This window comes from Ovis canadensis, chromosome 3, assembly GCF_042477335.2.
Source record: "Ovis canadensis isolate MfBH-ARS-UI-01 breed Bighorn chromosome 3, ARS-UI_OviCan_v2, whole genome shotgun sequence".
In the NCBI taxonomy this organism is placed as follows: domain Eukaryota; kingdom Metazoa; phylum Chordata; class Mammalia; order Artiodactyla; family Bovidae; genus Ovis; species Ovis canadensis.
In genome coordinates, this window is record NC_091247.1 from 43,913,780 (window position 1) to 43,932,522 (window position 18,743).

An 18,743-nucleotide genomic window follows, 5' to 3' on the forward strand; every position below is an offset into this window, starting at 1 on the left:
TTGCCATACCTTCCTCCAAGGGATCTTCCCAACCTAGGGATCGAACTCAAAGTCTTTTTATATCTCCTGCATAGGCAGGCTGGTTCTTTACCACTAGTGACAACTAGGAAGCCCTTCCCTGCCTATGCTGCTGCCTATACTTCACTGCAAAAACTGTGACAAAGACCAGCCTCCCAGCCTTGCTTCCTTAAAAAATAGAAATGAAAAAATAATAATAAAGGAAGGAATTAGTAAAACCAGCTAAGGTGTAAGTAGGTACCCTAAATCCAGCATGTTGAGTAAATTATCTTTCCTAAACTACCTGTAACTAAAGCTAGGCAAACTTCTAAAGCCAGTTTTATTTGTAGTCATAATAGCTAAGGGATCAAGTTTCCTTCTTAATCATTCAAACCACAGGAAAGATTGTATATACAATCTTGCTTTTGTACACACAACATGCTAATAAGGTTATATTAATAATTTATTAAGAACCCACTACATCCTTAACAGGTGAAACCTGGTCCATCCACACCATGGAATACTACTCAGCAATAAAAAGGAAAAACTTAATACACACAATATGAACCTCAAATGCATTATGCAAGAAACCAATCCCAGAGGATTATATGATTCTCTTTATATGACATTCAGGAAAAGGCAAAACTATAGGCAGGTGGAATGGGTCAGTTGTTGCCTGATTAGGCCTGGGAGTAGAGGTCACATTTAACCATAAAGTGATAGCACAAGGGGATTTTGGGGGTGATCGAACGATTCTGTATCCTGTTTGAGGTGATTGTTATGTGAATCCATTTATGGATTGAAATTCACAAAACTGCACATCAAGAAAAATGTGAATTTACCATATGCAAATTTTATTTTAAAAATAACCCATTGCACACACAACTCATTAGGTCTCTGAGGCCCCCTCAGACACTTTCCTTCCCTTGATCAGTTTATTAACGTGGGCAACACATAAACAAGGGGTCTTGGAGTGAGCATGTCAGGGAAGGAGGGTTGTGCTACCAGATGGTCCAGGCTAAGTACATCACATGCCTGTATGCTTAGTCCAACTCTCTGCAACCCCACGGACTGCAGCCTGCCAGGCTCCTCTGCCCATGGGAGTTTTCAAGCAACAATACTGGAGTAGGTTGCCAGTTTCTTTTCCAGGGGATCTTCCCGACCCAGGGGTGGAATCTGAGTCTCCTGTGTCTCCTGCATCGGCAGGAGGATTCTTTACCACTGAGCCACCTGGGAAGCCCAAGTACATCACACCTGGTACCAAGTTTAGCACCTTATAAATTGGAAACCATTTTGTAGAAAATTCCTTTATTATAGTGCAAATAACTTTCAGCAGTGACATCATAACGCTAAAACACATTTAGCAACATTTTACACCACGCAGTAAATAAGAAAGTGTTTCTTTGAAAATATGTCATCATAGGAACATTATTTCTACATTAATAATGTAGCTGGAAAATGCCAAAGGTGTTTCTCTCAAGGCAAAAGGGCTCCTGCCCTCTTTTTGGATATTTTCTTAATACAAATGAAAGGATTTGCCATTTTAACAAATCATCAACAATTCTAAGAACGATCCCTCTGGAGGTTTTGAACTAAGGTTGGCATGATTTGAAATGGGGTTTCAAATTTTTAAAAAAACTAAGACAATTCTGGGATAACCCAGAAATAGAAGTCACTTCTATTAACTTTTAAGTAGATATATACATTCATTCCAATTTTGATGCAGAAATGAACAGATTGTCTAAAGCCTGCCTATTATTCCCCCAGAGCCTGATTGTTATTTATGTTCCTTGGTTTTGGTCATATTGCAGAATTACAGCTCTGGTCAGGAATAACACCTTACACACCCAAATGCTTTCCTGTGAAGCTTAAAATTGCACTTTTCATCCTGAATTTCCACCTTAGACCTCACATGCTGATGAAAGGATGTGAACAGTTTCCAGTTTACAGCTAATGATTAATGCAGCTGGACTAGCCCCCCGCTAACTTAATTATACCTGAATCAAACCATCACATCATTCTGATAAATTTCAATAAGCTTTACCAAGAGGTACTCACTGACCCCACAGAACAATGAAGGGTTAACAGTGTATCTTTACACTAAGCTGCCTAAGGGCTTGGCTGCTAACCAGTTAGCTGATAGGTAGAGAGAACAGTGTCAGTTCCAACAGTTACACCCCCAACTCCTCCAGTTTCTGCTGAATTATGCAGTGGGCGGGAATGGATGACAACTCAAAGAAAAACCTCCTGTTGGGGGGGGGGTCTTCTACCATAATGAGACTCAAAACCCCTACCAATACATTTCAGGGTGTCCTCTAGGTCTTTCTACAAATACTTGACAAAATCTAGTGGCTGCACAAGGTTAGTCACGGGCTCCAAAATACGGAGCCAGAGCATAGCCTTCCTGACTGAATATGGCTGGTTAAGTCAGCTAGGACATAAAGCTTTTCAATGCTCAGCCAGTCTTATTGGATAAAGCATCTTCTTACATAACACAGTGGAACTGTGCTAAACAGTTTCAAAGCTGAGGAGAATCCAAATATATCACCTATAAAAAAAATGCACGATTTTAGTTTGCTTTTTCTTAAACTTTGGTACTGAAACACTGTCTACATTCTTGACACATGAAAATGACGTGGCCACTTCCGTGCCTCTGCATGTTGTGTAAAAAAACTCAAAAGCAAAGCAGGACAAGGACGTGTCATAACAAGACGCAGTATGCTGTACAAATAAAACCTAAATTATATATAAATACACCCCCACCCCAGCACCCCCTTACCACCCTCAACTAGCTGACCAGAGCAATGCCAAGGGTCCTTCTCTCCAAAGCCAATGCAGTTTATGAAATCCAGCGCCCAGGACTCCAACCATCCCTTGCCTTGCAGTGATGTGTGTATCACTGCAGGCTTTTCCTGGAGACTACCTACTGTCTAATCAGTTCCACAAGTACAGGGAAACTCCCAGAGCTTCACTGGAGCATTCATACTACTGGCTGGACTCAAAGACCTAGAGTCCTGGGAGTTAACTTTTCAGATAAACTAACTGGATCATTTCCTAGGTTGGATCTTGTCTTATCGTACTGTCTTAGCAGAGCCCACACAGTAGGAAGCATCTTCTACTCTGAAGCTCCAAAGGCATTGCTTAGGGATTGGTGAGGGTCACATAATAAAAGTGATACAATGAGCTAACAGCTTAAGTTGATATAAATTATTTCCAAGTAAGTTATTTGGGGCCATTTGCTTCTGCTTTCCATTGCATTCCCAAATCATTTTCACACTATACCTTTAAAAACGTATGTAATAGTCCATTTTTAAAACTATCGATGCAATCACCTCTTAATGTGTTTTCAACTAGCTTAATAACAACTTGATGAGCTATTATGTAGATCCAGTGAAAAGTAGTTAATTAGTCTTAAGGATGCCAATACTGTGCTAATTTCACAGTATGGAGAAAAAGCAATGTTAAGTAGAATTTTACATAATCATTAATAACTTGAAAAGCAGTCTTACTGAACTGTTGCAAAGTTTTCCCAAAAGCACTTACAGCAATTTATATCAAGAGATCCTAAGTTTAGGGGTAGGAGGATAAGACTCAACTCTTTAAGGTAGAAACTCACCTTTCTCATGACTGTAATAGGTAATTTCCCCACTCAGACCTAAGATAATTGTACATTCAAAAGTTCATAACAAGCTGTTCTTGAGACATTAATCATCTCTAACACATACACTGAGTAGAAATAAATAACTACAAGAAAGCTTAAAAAATCTGAGTTAACATTATGCTGTGCAAAAAGGAAAAAAAACAAAAAAAAAACCCTTGAACAACCTACATTCTATGTTAAATACCCTGACTAAAATGTTGGTTGTGCTACACAATTCCACTTCAGTGCAGAAATGAGTTGATTTCTGTGTACCATCTTTGTTGTTGTTGTTTTAAGTCTTTAGCACTTTTGTTCGAAATATCACCTTGCTTTGAAAAGATGAATAACTTATTACCAAATCACAGATCCTCACAAATCCATCTCAGTTTAGTCTGAATAAAATCCAGCATAAATGCATTACTTTGTTCTGGGGATAATGGCTCGGTGTCTTAGTTCCGATAGCTTCCTAAGGGCAAACGACCGCTGAAGTCATTTTGGGTTTAAACTGCACAGAAAGAAGAGACAGTGAAGTCTGCCTTTTTGTTTTCTTTTTAAGTCTTTAGACCTTGCTAGGACACTTCTTCCAGATCAACAGTCAGGCAGTTGTGGCACCTGATGCTCTTTGAAACAGACGTGGTTTAAACATCAGCCAAGCTTAGTGATTTGGAGGTCTCCGTTGATCTTTATGGTGTCGATTGCAGATAACGTTTGAATGCGGTGGTAAAAATCAAAAAGTTGGTGTCCATCCACAAACACTCTAAAACGTGGGTGCTCACAAAGGATTTCCACCTGGAAAAAACAAAATAAAACCCTCAGTTCATAATTTCAATGAACTCTGCTGGGAAAAATGAACAAATACCTCATTTTAGAGAAAGGCAACATCTTCAGCAGTTCTCAAACTCTAGAGTGCACTGGAATCAGACAGAAGGCTATAGAACAGACTGCTGGACTCTACCCTCCTAAATTTTCTATTTAGTAGGTCAAGGGTAAGGTCTAAGAATGTGCTTTTCCACCAAGTTGTTGGTGGAAACTGATGATGCTGGTGTTGCTGGAATGAGGGACACACTTTGGGAGGCACTGCTCTACACTATTCAATGTCCTTGAAGGATTTAAAATTGCCTTACTATTTCTCCCTTCTCATTGCATGCCAGAAAGTGATATAAAGTGGTATAGATTTATCTATATGGCACTTAATGCCTCCATCCTCATCCCCTGAACAATTCTATCCCACCTTCAGAGAAGCCCCTCACAAGGCAGAGCAGGTACCCATTAGGGAGCATGTAATAACAGTTTGGACACTCAAACAAGATAAACACTAAGCAGAGAAGGATACACAGTAATTACCATTGGACCAAGGATGTGTAATTAACAAGGCTTTGTTAAGCCAAACAAAAATACTGATTCCATATGGTAAAAGCTTTTTCTTCCTCTTTTTTCTAACTTAAGGAATTCACCATAGAGTTTAATCACTGGTTTTACACTACGTATTTATTAAAAGCATTTGTATTCATCATGTAAGGAGAGACTCCATATGTGATATTAGTCACATTTAATGCGTATTATTACTAAAATTATGTCACCAAGAAGGGCTGATTCCATCTCAATTTTGTTGTTGGGGAGCATTATTCCACTGGGCAGAAGCTTTGGTTACTCACACTCATGAGCTCTGCGTTAAGAGTCACCATTAAGAAACTGTCACAGTTCAGGGGAGCCTCAGGGTCATTATCATTCTAGAGAAGGGTAGGGGTGCCTTCCCCAGGCTATGCTAGAAGGGTAATTAGTCTCTATTCTATCACTGATATCAATGTCATAGATTCTTCTTTACCCCCAAGACTCCAAGATGGGAAGAAATATTATGACTTATTCATAATGCCCTTGTACATTTCTAGAGGAGGAGCAACAGGTTAAGGGTAGTTCTTGTTTGTTAGGTATATATGAAACAGGGAGCTTTTAACCAAGTTGTCATTATTATGATGTATGTTAACAAAGTGTAGGGCTTCCCCGGTAGCTTAGCAGTACAGAACTTGTCCGCCCATGCAGGAGATGCAAGAGACATGGATTTGATCCCTGGGTGGGGAAGATCCCCTGGAGGAAGGCATGGCAATCCACTCCAGTATTCTTGCCTGGAGAATCCATGGACAGAGGAGCCTGGTGGGCTACGGTCTGTAGGGTTGCAAAGAATCAGACACGACTAAGTGACTAAGCACAACAAACTTTAACGCAGACACTTCATCACCAAGTCTGACATGTCAGTAAATTCTTTTCTAACACATTACTGACTTGCACCTTTTACTTGGCATTGTCCTTCATAGAGGAAGATGCGGCTCATGCTATTTGATGGGACTGGAAACTTGGGTTGTGCTTACTGCCTGACAGATAGTGGGGAACAAATCTATACTCATTCTGGCCCAAGGGAAGGCATCTATCAATCAGCCACACAGCCTGTGACAATGAAGTAGACTGAGGCTGCTTAACCCAGCATTAGTCACTTAGTTATGTCTGACTCTTGATGACCCCATGGACTGTAGCCTGCCAGGCTCCTCTGTCCATGGAATTCTCCAGGCAAGAATACTGGAGTGAGCTGCCATGCCCTCCTTCAGAGAGGATCTTCCCCACCTAGGGAACCTGGGTCTTTTGCATTGCAGGCAGAGTCTTTACCATCTGAGCTACCAGGGAAGCCCAGGGGAGCAACGGCACTGCTAGTCCTCATTAGCAAAGGGAACAAGAGAAAATAAAATAATAATTGCTCTAGTCTCAAAAAAGGTATAACTGATATGGTCTGGTACTACTTAAAGGTTGAGAAAAAAGAAAGAAATTCTAGGTATTTATTAATATTTATTAAATAGTTAGCTTAGGACAATTATCTATTAAATGCCTAGTACTATACTGAATACTACACAGAGAAGTATTTATTCTTAACAATCTAGACATGTAAATATGGGTTTATTTACACATATTGGCTAAATAGAACCAAGAGCTTCTACTGATTATTAATTCATATCAGCAAACAGAGCTCTTTTGATCGCTTTTCTTTTTTTCACCATCAGGTGACAAATTTCTTGGACATGCAAAAATTCTGGCTGCTTAAAGCACTCTTGGCACATCTCAGATGAAAATATCACCATCCTGCCAATGGCTGGAGCTGAAGCACTCGAGGTACTCACCCTGAATGGCTGGTCTGGGATGAATGGGAAGTAAGGGATCGCTGACTGTTCTTCACCCCTTTCCCCAGATATACAAGAATTTCTGAGTAGCTGCCGGTCTGTGAACACTGCTTTGAGTTCTATTGCCACATCGGCGGGAGGATCTTCTGAATCACCACAGGTCAAGCTGATTGCAAAGCTGAAAAGAAAATCATCTCATTTATTCACGGTTGAGCAAAATAACATTTAACAAAGACCCAGGCTCCCATTTCCTTCTTCCTCTCTGGATTGGTCAGCTTTTAGTGGGCCACTACTCTCCACAGGGCGGCGGTGGGGCGGGGGAGGGGGGGGTAGGTGACAAGACCATGGATAAGTAGAATTACAATCAAACTAGCTAATTTTGTTACCCACAGGAGGTGGCCCTGGAGAAAACTTTGATAGAGATGAAAATAACTAACTGTGGATATTTCAGATACTCCAAACTACCCACACATCTGTGTTTTAACCCATTTCAGAAGACTCAAAAACAGCCAGGGGAAACTGACCAAGGGAAACAATATCTTGTAGTTTGGTTCTCATTTATACTGATAGTTCTTACTCCAAGCACTGTGTTTGAAAAACATTTTTTTAAAAAAGTCCTTTGGCCTCCCTAAGGGTCAAAGAGAAAATGATGTGGGTCTATATTTATAATCTCTGATATAAATAGCTGTCTAGAGAAATGGCCACTGAGATTCATACACATTCTTTTCATGGGAACATAGTACTTTCTTGGCACTTGCAACCAGTAACACTGGCCACAGGGGTTGGAAGGGCAGCAGAAAGCTACAAGAGTGAGGCAGGACCTTGTAACTGCTGGATAGGTATAAGTGTTGTAGTGAAAAAAGAGGAAAAAGTTGTTTTGTTTTTTCTCTTGCCCTTTTCTGAGCTCTTTTTTTCACTTTTAACTGTTCCTGATCTGTAGTAGGTAATCAAGACTAACCTGGTATGCAGATCACACTCTGTCTGGGGCTCACCTTTACAGCACTCTCTTTGCAGACGACCCCCTCATAGTTCTTTTCCTCTCTTTTTGCACTACAGAAAGGAGGCCATAGTACAATTCATGCAAGACAATGGACCCAACTACTGGGTACCTGATGGCCAGTCTGTTTTTGAAATGATACAAAAGGAAGAAGAATACAAGACCTTCACACCTTTGTTCCTCATCACTGACCCCTTCATCTATATAATCACCACCCCCCGCCATTCCTCATGGGAGGGGCATACAGTTCTTGAGGCTCTAGCCTGCTGTTTCTCCCCTCCTCTGGCTGAGGATTAAAGCCACCCTTTTATTTTCTCCAAACTCTGTCTCCGTATTTTTCATTTGGCTTGGGTGGGCAGAGAAACCCAAAATTTTTGACAGCATCATAGGAGACAAGGAATCTGCCTTACCTTTCTGGGTTGAGGTCTACAATGCCCATCACTAACACCTTCTTGCCTGGTCTCATGCCACCTTTAATGTGCCCACAAAATGGCACGATCTGTAGAGGATGAGAGCAGAAACAAAGTTCACAGCCTGTTAGGGAAGAGCCAAGCCCTCAGTTCCTTAGGACTTGACCCATTTAAAAATGCAATTAGAAACAAGAGGGTACAGGCAGACACCGAAGAGGGAACAAAATCATTTACCAGTCGTGGGAAGTACACGTCGGCTTGAACTGGAGAGCCCAAGGAGTTGTTTAAATGCCCATCATCTAGTTTCTAAAAATAGAAGCACACAGATTGGCTTTCCAAAGGCTTTCGGAGGTGGGTGTTAGCGGGAGCAGGGAAGAACCTATACAAATCTGGAGGAATCCAGCAATCCTCCCCACAACAGAGGCTTACCCGCAGAAAACCCCGGAACCAAACCCGTCCTTTCTATCAGGTAGCTAAGCCTCTGATGCTCCCCAGACCCTTCAGATCTAGATCAAAATGAAGGTCGAGGCCCACTGGGGAACCAGAGCCCCGCTCCGGAGGAAGGCAGGCTCCTCTCCAACCGCAAACGCCCCTAGAACCTGTCGCCCAGGCCTGTCTTCCAGGATGTGGCTGGAGTGCAGCAGCCGCGCTCAACTTCTCCCGCGAGCCCCAGGCTAGGACCCATTTCCAAGGGGGAATCCCCGGGATGCCGTGGGGGTTGGGGGAGCGGACAAGGGGCGCGCGCGCCGGACACACTCACAACCGCGCACACTCACACCTGGCCGGTGTCTGCACGGCGCGGAGTGGGCTGTAGCTCACCCCCACGCGCAGGCCGCCCCTAACACCTCCACTCAGCCAGCGGTCCTCCCGCGGGGCACCCCTCCAGCCCTCCCCCCACTCCGGTCGCGCACAGCCGGCTCCCTCTAACCAGGTACTGGGGCGCCGTCTCCCGCCGGGGGCGCGGGGCTGGGCCTCCGCCAGGCGGGAGCCAGCGGCGGGGCCGTGCGGGCCGCGGGAAGGGGGCGCCTCGCCGGCACTCACCACCACTGCATCGCTGTCGGCCACCGACCCCGCCATCTTCTCGCGCAGCGCGGCGGGGTGCGCGGCTGGCGGCCGGGCGGCGCGGGACGTGGGACGCGGCGCGCGGGCGGGGATCCCGGGGCGGTCCTGCGCCGGGCGGGGGCGCGGGTCCGAGGCTGGCTGGGGCGCGCACACACGCGCGGGTACGCGCGCGCGCACGCCCGGGGGCCCCGCGCCGACCGGGCCAGCGGCGCCTGGGGGAGGGGGGACGGGGGGAGGCGGGGGAGGCGGGGGAGGCGGCGCGGGCCCGGAGGTCGGAGGTGGCTGCCGCGGCCGGGACGGAGCTGCAGAGTCTAAGCTGCTTTCTTCCTCGGGGTGCCGCTACCGTCGCCCGAGGAAAAAGGTGGCGAGGGCCGCGCCGTGTCGGCCTAGGGTGGCATTTAAAGGCCGCCGGGGCCCGGCTCGGGAACCGGGAACAGGGCGGAGACCCGGCTGGGCTGCCGCGGCTTGCTCAGCTTGCCCTGCCCCTCGGCCATTGGACGGCGGCAGGAGGCTGGGGCGGGAGGGACTGGCCTGCCAGTGTCGGGGCGTGCGAGGGGGCGGGCGCCTGGTCGGTCCTCTCCTGCGGCAGGGTGGGTGGGGCCGGGGGTGAGGAAGTGAGGCCGGGGCCTGCCAGGTGACAGGTGCTTGTGACATCCCCGCCACTCCCCTCCGGCCACCCCCTTCCTACTCTGGCTGCGCCTGGGGGCAGGTGGGACAGTGGAGACTGAGATCCAGGAAGATTTGGAGGTGGAGGTGGATTCCAGAGCTCGAGATTTCTTTCAAAGAATTTCAGCGCAGTGCGAGAAAAGATTCATTTCGAGCCTTCCAGGGTACAAAGATAATGAAAGGCCTCTGGGCTTGCATAAATAAATATTTGACCTAAAAGCAAGAGGCAGAGAGGACTCGGAGTAGGGACTTTTATATAACAGGAGGCTGAATATAGAATAGACCTCCCTGCCCTGCGAAAAGATGGGGGTCCCTGGAGACTTTTTAGCCAGGGGCCTGGTTAAATCTCATTAAATTGAACTGGGCACAGTGCCTGCCCTCAGAAAGCCTTCGTTGGGCTGTTTTGTTTGTTTTTTACAAGTCACCTGCTCAATCTAGTGAAAAGTGAAGTCGCCCAGTTGTGTCCGACTCTTTGTGACCTACCAGGCTCCTTCCTCCATGGGATTCGCCAGGCAAGAGCACTGGAGTGAGTTGCCATTTCCTTCTCCAGGGGATGTTCCCAACCCAGCGATCGAACCCGGGTCTCCCGCATTCCAGGCAGACGCTTTCGAACCCGGGTCTCCCGCATTCCAGGCAGACGCTTTAACCTCTGAGCCACCGGAGAAGCCCAATCTAGGGGAGTGGGTTTCTCACTGAACATCTCCTGATATCCCTTGAGGAGTGATTCCCAGGGAGTGCACCTCTCTTCATTCCAAGTCACAAATTCCTTTATGGTGTTTCCACATTAGGACGATTATGTAACTTCTCAGCTAAAGCTGTATCAACATACCCTGTATTCGGTGACGTCTTGGCTTAGACATTCCATTGTGTGCATCACCCTGGTGTTTTATACTTAATAATCAGAGAACATGTGTGACCTCAGAGGGGCCCTCAGAGACTCCTTTCCTGCCATGATTGCTGACTGTGTGGCCTGGAACATCACTGAGGCTTTGTGTCTTAGCTTTCCCTTTATGGACCAGAGCTAATCATGGTAATCTCAGTTGAGTAGGGAGAATTACCTGCACACGACTGTAAGCCACAGTCATACCCTTTGTGTGCTCTGAACTTGAGACTGAAGGGCAACACAGTTGTGACTCACACTTTTGCTCTTGTTTACCAGTCTTAGCTCAAAATCACACCTTATTGATGATTTTAAAATGTTAGGCAGTCATAGGAAACAATGTTTTTTAAGCACACTTTGATATATTTCAACTTCTGAGAGTTCGGTATAGGGAAGACTCATTGAAGTTTTTTTCGTCATTAGCTAAGCTAAGAGGGACACAGTACATTGTGGTAGTTAAAGAGCCTTATGCCCTAGGTTCAAATCCTGGCTCTATGACTAACTAGCTGGGTGATCTTGGACAAGTTACTAAACTTCTCTGTGCCCCAGTTTCTTCATCTGTGAATCCAAGACGACAGCAGTGATGACAATAGCACTTATCTTGTGTTATTGGAAAGATTAGGTAATTGGTTCCTATACCTTCGTTAGATTAGTACCTGGCATATAGTAAGCACTTTACAAATCCACAAACATCCTGAAGGCCTGCTATGTATCAGGCACTAGGGAATTTGTGGGGATTCTTTTCATAGTTCTATTTTATTATTATTTTAAAATCATTTTAAGAATGGAAATATAGTTGATTATATTGTGTTAGTTTTAAGTGTATGGCAAAGTGATTCAGCTATCTATTCTTTTTCAGATTCTTTTCCTTTTTAGGTTATTACACATTATTGAATGTAGTTCCCTGTGCTATATGTAAGACCTTGATGTTTATCTATTTTATATATAGTACTGTGTATCTGTTAAGTCAAACTACTCATTTATCCTTCTCCACCCCTTTCTCCTTTGGTACCCATAAATTCATTTTCTATGTCTGTTTCTGTTTTGTAAATATGTAAATACAAATGTTCATTTGTAGCTTTTGTTAGATTCTACATATAAGTGATAAGTGATATCACATGATATTTGTCTGTCTGACTTACTTCACTTACTATGATAATCTCCAGGTCCATCCATGTTGCTGCAAATGGAATTATTTCATTCTTTTTATGGCTGAGTAATATTCCATTGTGGGCTTCCAAGGTGGTTCAGTGGTAAAGAATTTACCTGCAAATGCAGGAGATGCAGGAGACCCAGGTTCAATCCCTGGGTCGGGACAATCCCCTGGAGGAGGAAAGCAACCCACTGCAGTATTCTTACCTGGGCAGTTTAATGGGACAGAGGAGCCTGGTGGGCTCATGTAGTCGAAAAGAGTCAGACGTGACTGAGTGACTGAGCAATACTCCACTGTATATACATAACGCATCTTCTTTATTCATTCATTTGTTGATGGATATTTAGGTTGCTTCTGTGTCTTGGCCATTGAAAAGAGTGCTGCTATGAACACTGGGGTACACGTATCTTTTTGGAATAGAGTTTTCATCTTTTCCAGATACTTGCCCAGGAGTGGGATTGCTGGATCATATGGTAACTCTACTTTTAGTTTTTTAAGGACCCTCAGTGAGGACTTTTTTGTTGACCTAAGCAGAGTATAAGCAGGACTTAGGAGGCTCCTGCACCAATCCGAGAACGATATTGTGGTGGCTCAGACACAGTAGAAGTGCTGAAGATATGAGAAGCTGTGGGCCCTTGATAAGTCCTAGCCGTTGTTATTAGGTAGTTCGGAGAGTTCAAATCGACTTCTAAGCCTCAATTACCTCACTGCAAAATTAAGAGGTTGGGCTCATTCACCGTTCCTCCTTAGCTCTTAAAAAGGTCTGGTTCCTGAAAAGCTGTGTAAATACCATCTAAATGTAAATGGTTTGAGAGTATGTTCTTTTGAATGAAAATAATCTTGGGTTGAATCTTTCAATAAGTAGTTTGTAGGGTGAAGAATAATGCTTTGATTTACATTGTAAGTGGAGTTGAAGATACTTGGATTGCTTGAGATGAGGTCTTACATTTCTTATGTTTTAGGAATGTAAAAAACAGGAAGATACTGAGCCTGCCCAGAACACTTTATTCTGGAAAATTGCTTTTATTCCAAAAATGCTTTGTTCCTTCTCAATCATTCTATAGAATAGTTTTGAACATGGAGAGCAGGCAGAAGCCTAAATGAATTTTTTGTTGTTGTTATAAATAAAGCTGAGCAGAGTCAAACTACCTCTTACAGGGAAATTCATTAGCAAATAAATGAAATATAGAGCTTGAGTTTTTAAAGAGTTGTACAAAGAAAGACAGGCAAACTTTGCTCTGGGCTTTGATTATGGGCATTTGTGTCTAAAAAACATTAACCAAGACTGTGACCCTTTTATGAAATGCAAGAGTGAACTGCACTACTGCTGGAAACTAATAAAAAGGCTAAAGGTATGTGGGGGAGGCAGTCAAACATGATTAGCATCAAAAAAGAAGTATGCACAGCTCTTTGAAGACAGACTTTGCTAAATGATCTTCCCAGATGGAAATAGTAGAAGGGAAGTGTCTTTCTTTCCTTCCTGTTTAATGTTTTTTTTTTTTTTTTCCCAAATGCAGGCATGTAGAATTTCTAATACTGGGGGAAAAATATAGCATTGACGTCAGTTCAGCAACCATATTATGAGCAAGGCTAAAGAAGAGATATTTGAAAATGCGTGGATGTTGTCCTGCAGGAGCTCACAGGTCATTCTGGGAACCTATGTAGAATGCAGGGGATAAGATAATAAAGGCCTCAGATCTACAGCCCAAGTAACAAGTTGGGGGAGTCATTCCCATTGGGAAGATTACCCCAGCTTTCTGGAGGGCTTACGTATCTCTGACCACGTGTACAGTAGCCCCTTCCACATTCCCCCCCAAAGCGAGTCTGCAGAGACTGCACTACAGCTCTATTCATGGTTCAAATTCTAAAACAGCTGAACCCCTGTTCTCAGAGGTTGATTCTGTCTCCTGCTGTGGTCCAGGTGGATATGAGCCTTCTTTCTCTACACGTGCCTGACTTTGACCTTCAGACCACTCATTTCCTATCTGTGTGTGTATGTGTACACATCATCAGCAGCAGGGTTTCTCCTCCTCAACCCAGTTGACATTTTAGGCTGAGAAATTCTTTCCAGTGGAGGGTAAGGCCAGTAGTGCTACCTGCATCACCACCAAATGGTGACAATCAGAAATTCCCCCAGCACTGACAAATGTAAAATATCCCTGAGTGGGATGGGGCAAACTTGCCTCTACTTGAGAACCAGTTATCTAAAAGATGCTTTCAGTTCAGTTCAGTTGCTCAGTTGTGTCCGACTCTGCGACCCCATGAACCGCAGCACACCAGGCCTCCCTGTCCATCACCAACTCCCGGAGTCCACCCAAACCCATGTCCATCGAGACGGTGATGCCATCCAACCATCTTATCTTCTGTCATCCCCTTCTCCTCCTGCCCTCAATCTTTCACAGCATCAGGGTCTTTTCAAATGAGTCAGCTCTTCGCATGAGGTGGACAAAAAAATATTGGAGTTTCAGCTTCAACATTCCAGAGAACACCCAGGACTGATCTCCTTTAGGATGGACTGGTTGGATCTCCTCGCAGTCCAAGGGACTCTCAAGAGTCTTCTCCAACACCACAGTTCAAAAGCATCAATTCTGTACTCAGCCCTCTTTATAGACCAACACTCACATCCATACATGACCACTGGAAAAACCATAGCCTTGACTAGGCAGACCTTTGTTGACAAAGTAATGTCTCTGCTTTTTAATATACTGTCTAGGTTGGTCATAACTTTCTTTCCAAGGAGTAAGTGTCTTTTAATTTCATGGCTGCAGTCACCATCTGCAGTGATTTTGGAGCCCAGAAAAATAAAGTCAGCCACTGTTTCCTCCTCTATTTCCCATGAAGTGATGGGACCAGATGCCATGATCTTAGTTTTCTGAATGTTGAGCTTTAAGCCAACTTTTTCACTCTCCCTCTTTCACTTTCATCAAAAGGCTCTTTATTTCTTCACTTTCTGCCATAAACGTGGTGTCATCTGCATATCTGAGGTTTTGATATTTCTCCCAGCAATCTTGATTCCAGCTTGTGCTTCCTCCAGCCCAGCATTTCTCATGATGTACTCTGCATAGAAGTTAAATAAGCAGGATGACAATGTACAGCCTTGACGTACTCCTTTTCCTATCTGGAAACACTCTTTTGTTCCATGTCCAGTTCTAACTTGTTTCCTGACCTGCATACAAGTTTCTCAAGAGGCAGGTCAGGTGGTCTGGTATTCCCATCTCTTTCAGAATTTTTCACAGTTTGTGGTGATCCACACAAAGGCTTTGGCATAGTCAATTAAGCAGAAATAGATTTAAGATTCTTTTTACTCATATATGTGTGTGTATTAAGTCACTTCAATTGTGTCTGATTGAAGTGGGTTGCCATTTCCTTCTCCAATATGTGTGTGTGTGTGTGTGTGTGTGTGTGTGTGTGTGTGTTTCCCTGGTGGCTCAGTGGTAAAGAATCTGCCTGCAATGCGGGAGACCTGGATTTGATCCCTGGGTTGAGAAGATCCCCTGGAGAAGGACATGGCAACCCACTCCAGTATTCTTGCCTGGAGAATCCCATGGACAGAGAAGCTTGGGCAGGCTATAGTCCACAGGGTCTCACAGTTGGACACATCTGAGACGATTAAGCAGTATATATATATATATAATCTATCCAGTCTGATCTAGAGTAGAAACTTGTACATCAGAAACGTTTGCCTTTTTATTTGACAAATCATTGCTTCCTGATATTATGGGAGTACTTTAAATGGTTCCCCAAAGAACCTCTACAATGAAGAAGGACCTGTGAGGACCCCTATGAATGTAGCTGCCAGCTCAAAATGTCTGTAATATTGAGAAATTTGTGTGACTTTTGCAATCTGTTCCATAATATCACCATGTTTATTTTTGATATAAACATGATGTTCTCCCCACACTCATAAATACAGCAAAACTGAGGCATCTAAATGTTGACCTGTTCATCCCGTGGCTGGATTCCCTGCCTGTCCCAGGCCCCAAAGGGTGTTTGCAGCCCACTTTGAGGAATAAAGATAATGCACCATTTTACAGGCTGGTCAGGCTTTCAACACTCCGTAATTGTTTTAGTCAGGCCAGTCTCTGCTCAGGATAAATCATCACTTAGGCAGAAAATATACAAACTCAGCATTCTTTCATTTACCTAGTTAGGTAGGAGGGCAAACATTTATCAGCTCTTTTTCTGTATTTCAATACATGATTAAAGTTCTTAATTATTCTAGGAACTCTGGTCATGGTTTTCAAATAATTATTTTGGACACACACACAAATTTGTGTTGTACCAGTGTAATTAGGGGACAACCATAAAATTTGGCAATCAGTGCCAGTTTCCAACATTTCATTATTTTCAGTTTATTTATGAGGAAACTAGAACCAGACTGCTGCTTGCATTTTAATTATTTAGCGCAGGAAGGATTGATTTCAGGAAACCTCCAGGCTGAAGAGGGTAGTAATGAGCCCATTTCCCAGGAGGAATTCAGGGCTTCAAAGCAATGCACTGCTTCCTACTCCAGGGATGGCACTGTGGGCCCTTTATCATGTCTGAGACACCTTGGGAGTTCACAGGTCCCGAGTGGGCTCACTCCTGTGAAAGGCAACAGGAGTCTTTGCTGAAAGGTAACAGAAGCAAAACGCATTCTGCTGGGAAACAGAAAAGAACGCTACTTCCAGCCTGTGGATCTGGCAGCATGAATGAAAGGTATTTTAAGGCACAGGCTTGGTGTGGGTATTGAGAGCCAAGGCTGTGTTTGTGTGCCCCCCTCTCCAGCCTTCCCTCTAGTTAATTCCAAGATTCAGATCTGTGCGCAGCCAGCCTTGTACCAATAAGGAATGTGACTGGACTACGTGACAGAGCCCCAGGCCTCATTTCACTTGTCTCCTTATGCATGAGCTTTCTGTTTTCCTCTGCTGGTTTATAGTCCTCCTTTTTATTGCCTCTGTGATTTTATTTCCTTGTCATCAAGTGGCATAAAGGGTTTCTTGCTCTGGTAGTTTCATGGAAACTTGCTTAGCTTGGCTGCATGGAAGCAGATGAAGGTTCAGATTTAGCAGTCCCCTGGAAATCCTGACTAATGGGCACAGGAAAACTCCAGAGGCAGGCTGCCAGGTGGTCATTTGATTTTTAGAGGAAACATGTTTGGGTGACACAGATTTCTAGACTTCTTAAAAGGTGAACTGCACAGAGGCGGGATTAACACAGGCAGCTTCTGAACAAACCATCAGCCAGGAGGGACCTGGGAATTTAAACTTGGCATCCAAATTTGACTAACCAAAGAGATTCAGAGGAAACAGACTTCGTTTATTTGTTCAACAATCCTTTATTGAGCTGGGCTCTGTTTTAGTTGTAATTAGGATCATTTTTTACTTCCTTAAAAAAGCCCCAAACGACCGTACACATACTTAAAATATTTGCCCTGCTTTTCCATATGAGTCTTTTAGGGCATCTCTCCTTCCTCATACTACAGACCCCTCCCTGCGTACTGCCTATTCCATCTGACAGTATCCAGAATGGGTCTAAGAGCTCCCGTGCCAACATGGCAGCAAAGCCCAGAAAATAAAAATAAAGTGTTTTGAATTCAGAGGCTGGTTTCATTCCACTTCCAATCAGATAACACATTTTCTATCTAAATTTAGTTTAGCTGGTAACGTGTTGATTTTTAGGCCTGAAATTGTTCAAATGATTAATTTATCCCATAGGGAAAGATTAATTGAAGAGTTGAGGAAAATATTTTAAATTGCAGAAGTTCAAATTGGTAATCTACAGTGATTAAACTCATCACATTTCATTCATTCACAACCTTGGCCATGGCTGGCTCAATGTTGCTCTTGAACATAAGAATTAATTGGAATTCTTAAATTTAGGGGTCTTCCCAGGTGATTCAGGGTAAAGAATCTGCCTGCTAATGCTTGATCCACTGGAGAAGGAAATGGCAACCTGCTCCACTACTCTTGTCTGAAAAATCCCATGGAAAGAGGAGCCTGACGGGCTGCAGTCCATGGGGTTGGAAAGAGTAGGACACAATTGAGCAACTGAGCATATCACACATCACATAAATTCAGCAAGTTTTGGAGTTAGGTGTGACTTTTCATGGTTGCTTGGTATGTGGTGTGTGTGTGTAACAAATGGGGCTTCCCTGGTGGCTCAGATGTAAAGAATCTGCCTGCAATGCAGGAGACCTGGGTTTGATCTCTAGGTCAGGAAGATCCCTGGAGAAAGGAATGGCAACTCACTCCAGTACCTTGCCTGGAGAATTCCATGGACAGAAGATCCTGGGAGGTTATAGTCCATAGGGTCGCAAAGAGTTGGACACAACTGAGCAACTAACACTTACTTACTTACTTACTTGGTATGTGAGGTGTGTGTGTGAGTGTGTGTGTGTGTGTAAGGCCAGATGGAGTGGGGAAGGAGGAAAATTTCAGCCTTTCTTAAAAGCCAGTCCTCATTTTAATACCAGGAATAGATGGAAGTAACTTCAGGAGAGGAAACAAACTAGCTGACTGGTTGTTTTTGAGTCCATTGATTTAAATGCCAGTAAAAACCCCATCAACAGAAGAGAACCTCATACTTCTTTTTTTTCAGATGACTGAGGCGGAGATACACATATTAAATTTCTATCCTTTGATATTTTCTCTGCTAACAGATGTCCTCCTTGAGACTGGTTCAGAATCTTCCTTCACAAAACTCTATTCCTGGCCAGTAATGCCCACTTTGCACATCAGTCTCATGGGCACTTTCCCCGATAATCCAAGCTCCTCCCCCGCCAGATTCCTCCAC

The 18,743-nt window shown here is 44.0% G+C and overlaps 1 protein-coding gene and 1 long non-coding RNA gene across 4 annotated transcripts in view; one reads left to right on the forward strand and one right to left on the reverse strand.

Moving 5' to 3' along the window:
* Positions 1 to 830: 830 nt before the first annotated feature.
* LGALSL (galectin like) lies at positions 831 to 9,852 on the reverse strand. Its single transcript, XM_069583027.1, has 5 exons — positions 9,250 to 9,852; positions 8,443 to 8,514; positions 8,209 to 8,297; positions 6,802 to 6,979; positions 831 to 4,426 (listed from the first exon to the last, which is right to left on the reverse strand). Exons 1-5 carry the CDS (start codon positions 9,283 to 9,285, stop codon positions 4,283 to 4,285), a joined length of 519 nt encoding a protein of 172 aa, XP_069439128.1. The 5' UTR covers positions 9,286 to 9,852; the 3' UTR covers positions 831 to 4,282.
* The window catches only part of LOC138436822 (uncharacterized), a 136,862-nt gene continuing 126,656 nt past the window's right edge, over positions 8,538 to 18,743 (forward strand). For 2 of the 3 annotated variants that reach the window (XR_011255637.1, XR_011255635.1), the window contains exon 1: positions 8,538 to 8,677. This is a non-coding gene — a long non-coding RNA (uncharacterized lncRNA). Of the gene's footprint in view, positions 8,678 to 8,947; positions 9,140 to 18,743 lie in introns of those variants that run through there. The other variant, XR_011255636.1, reaches the window with a different exon arrangement.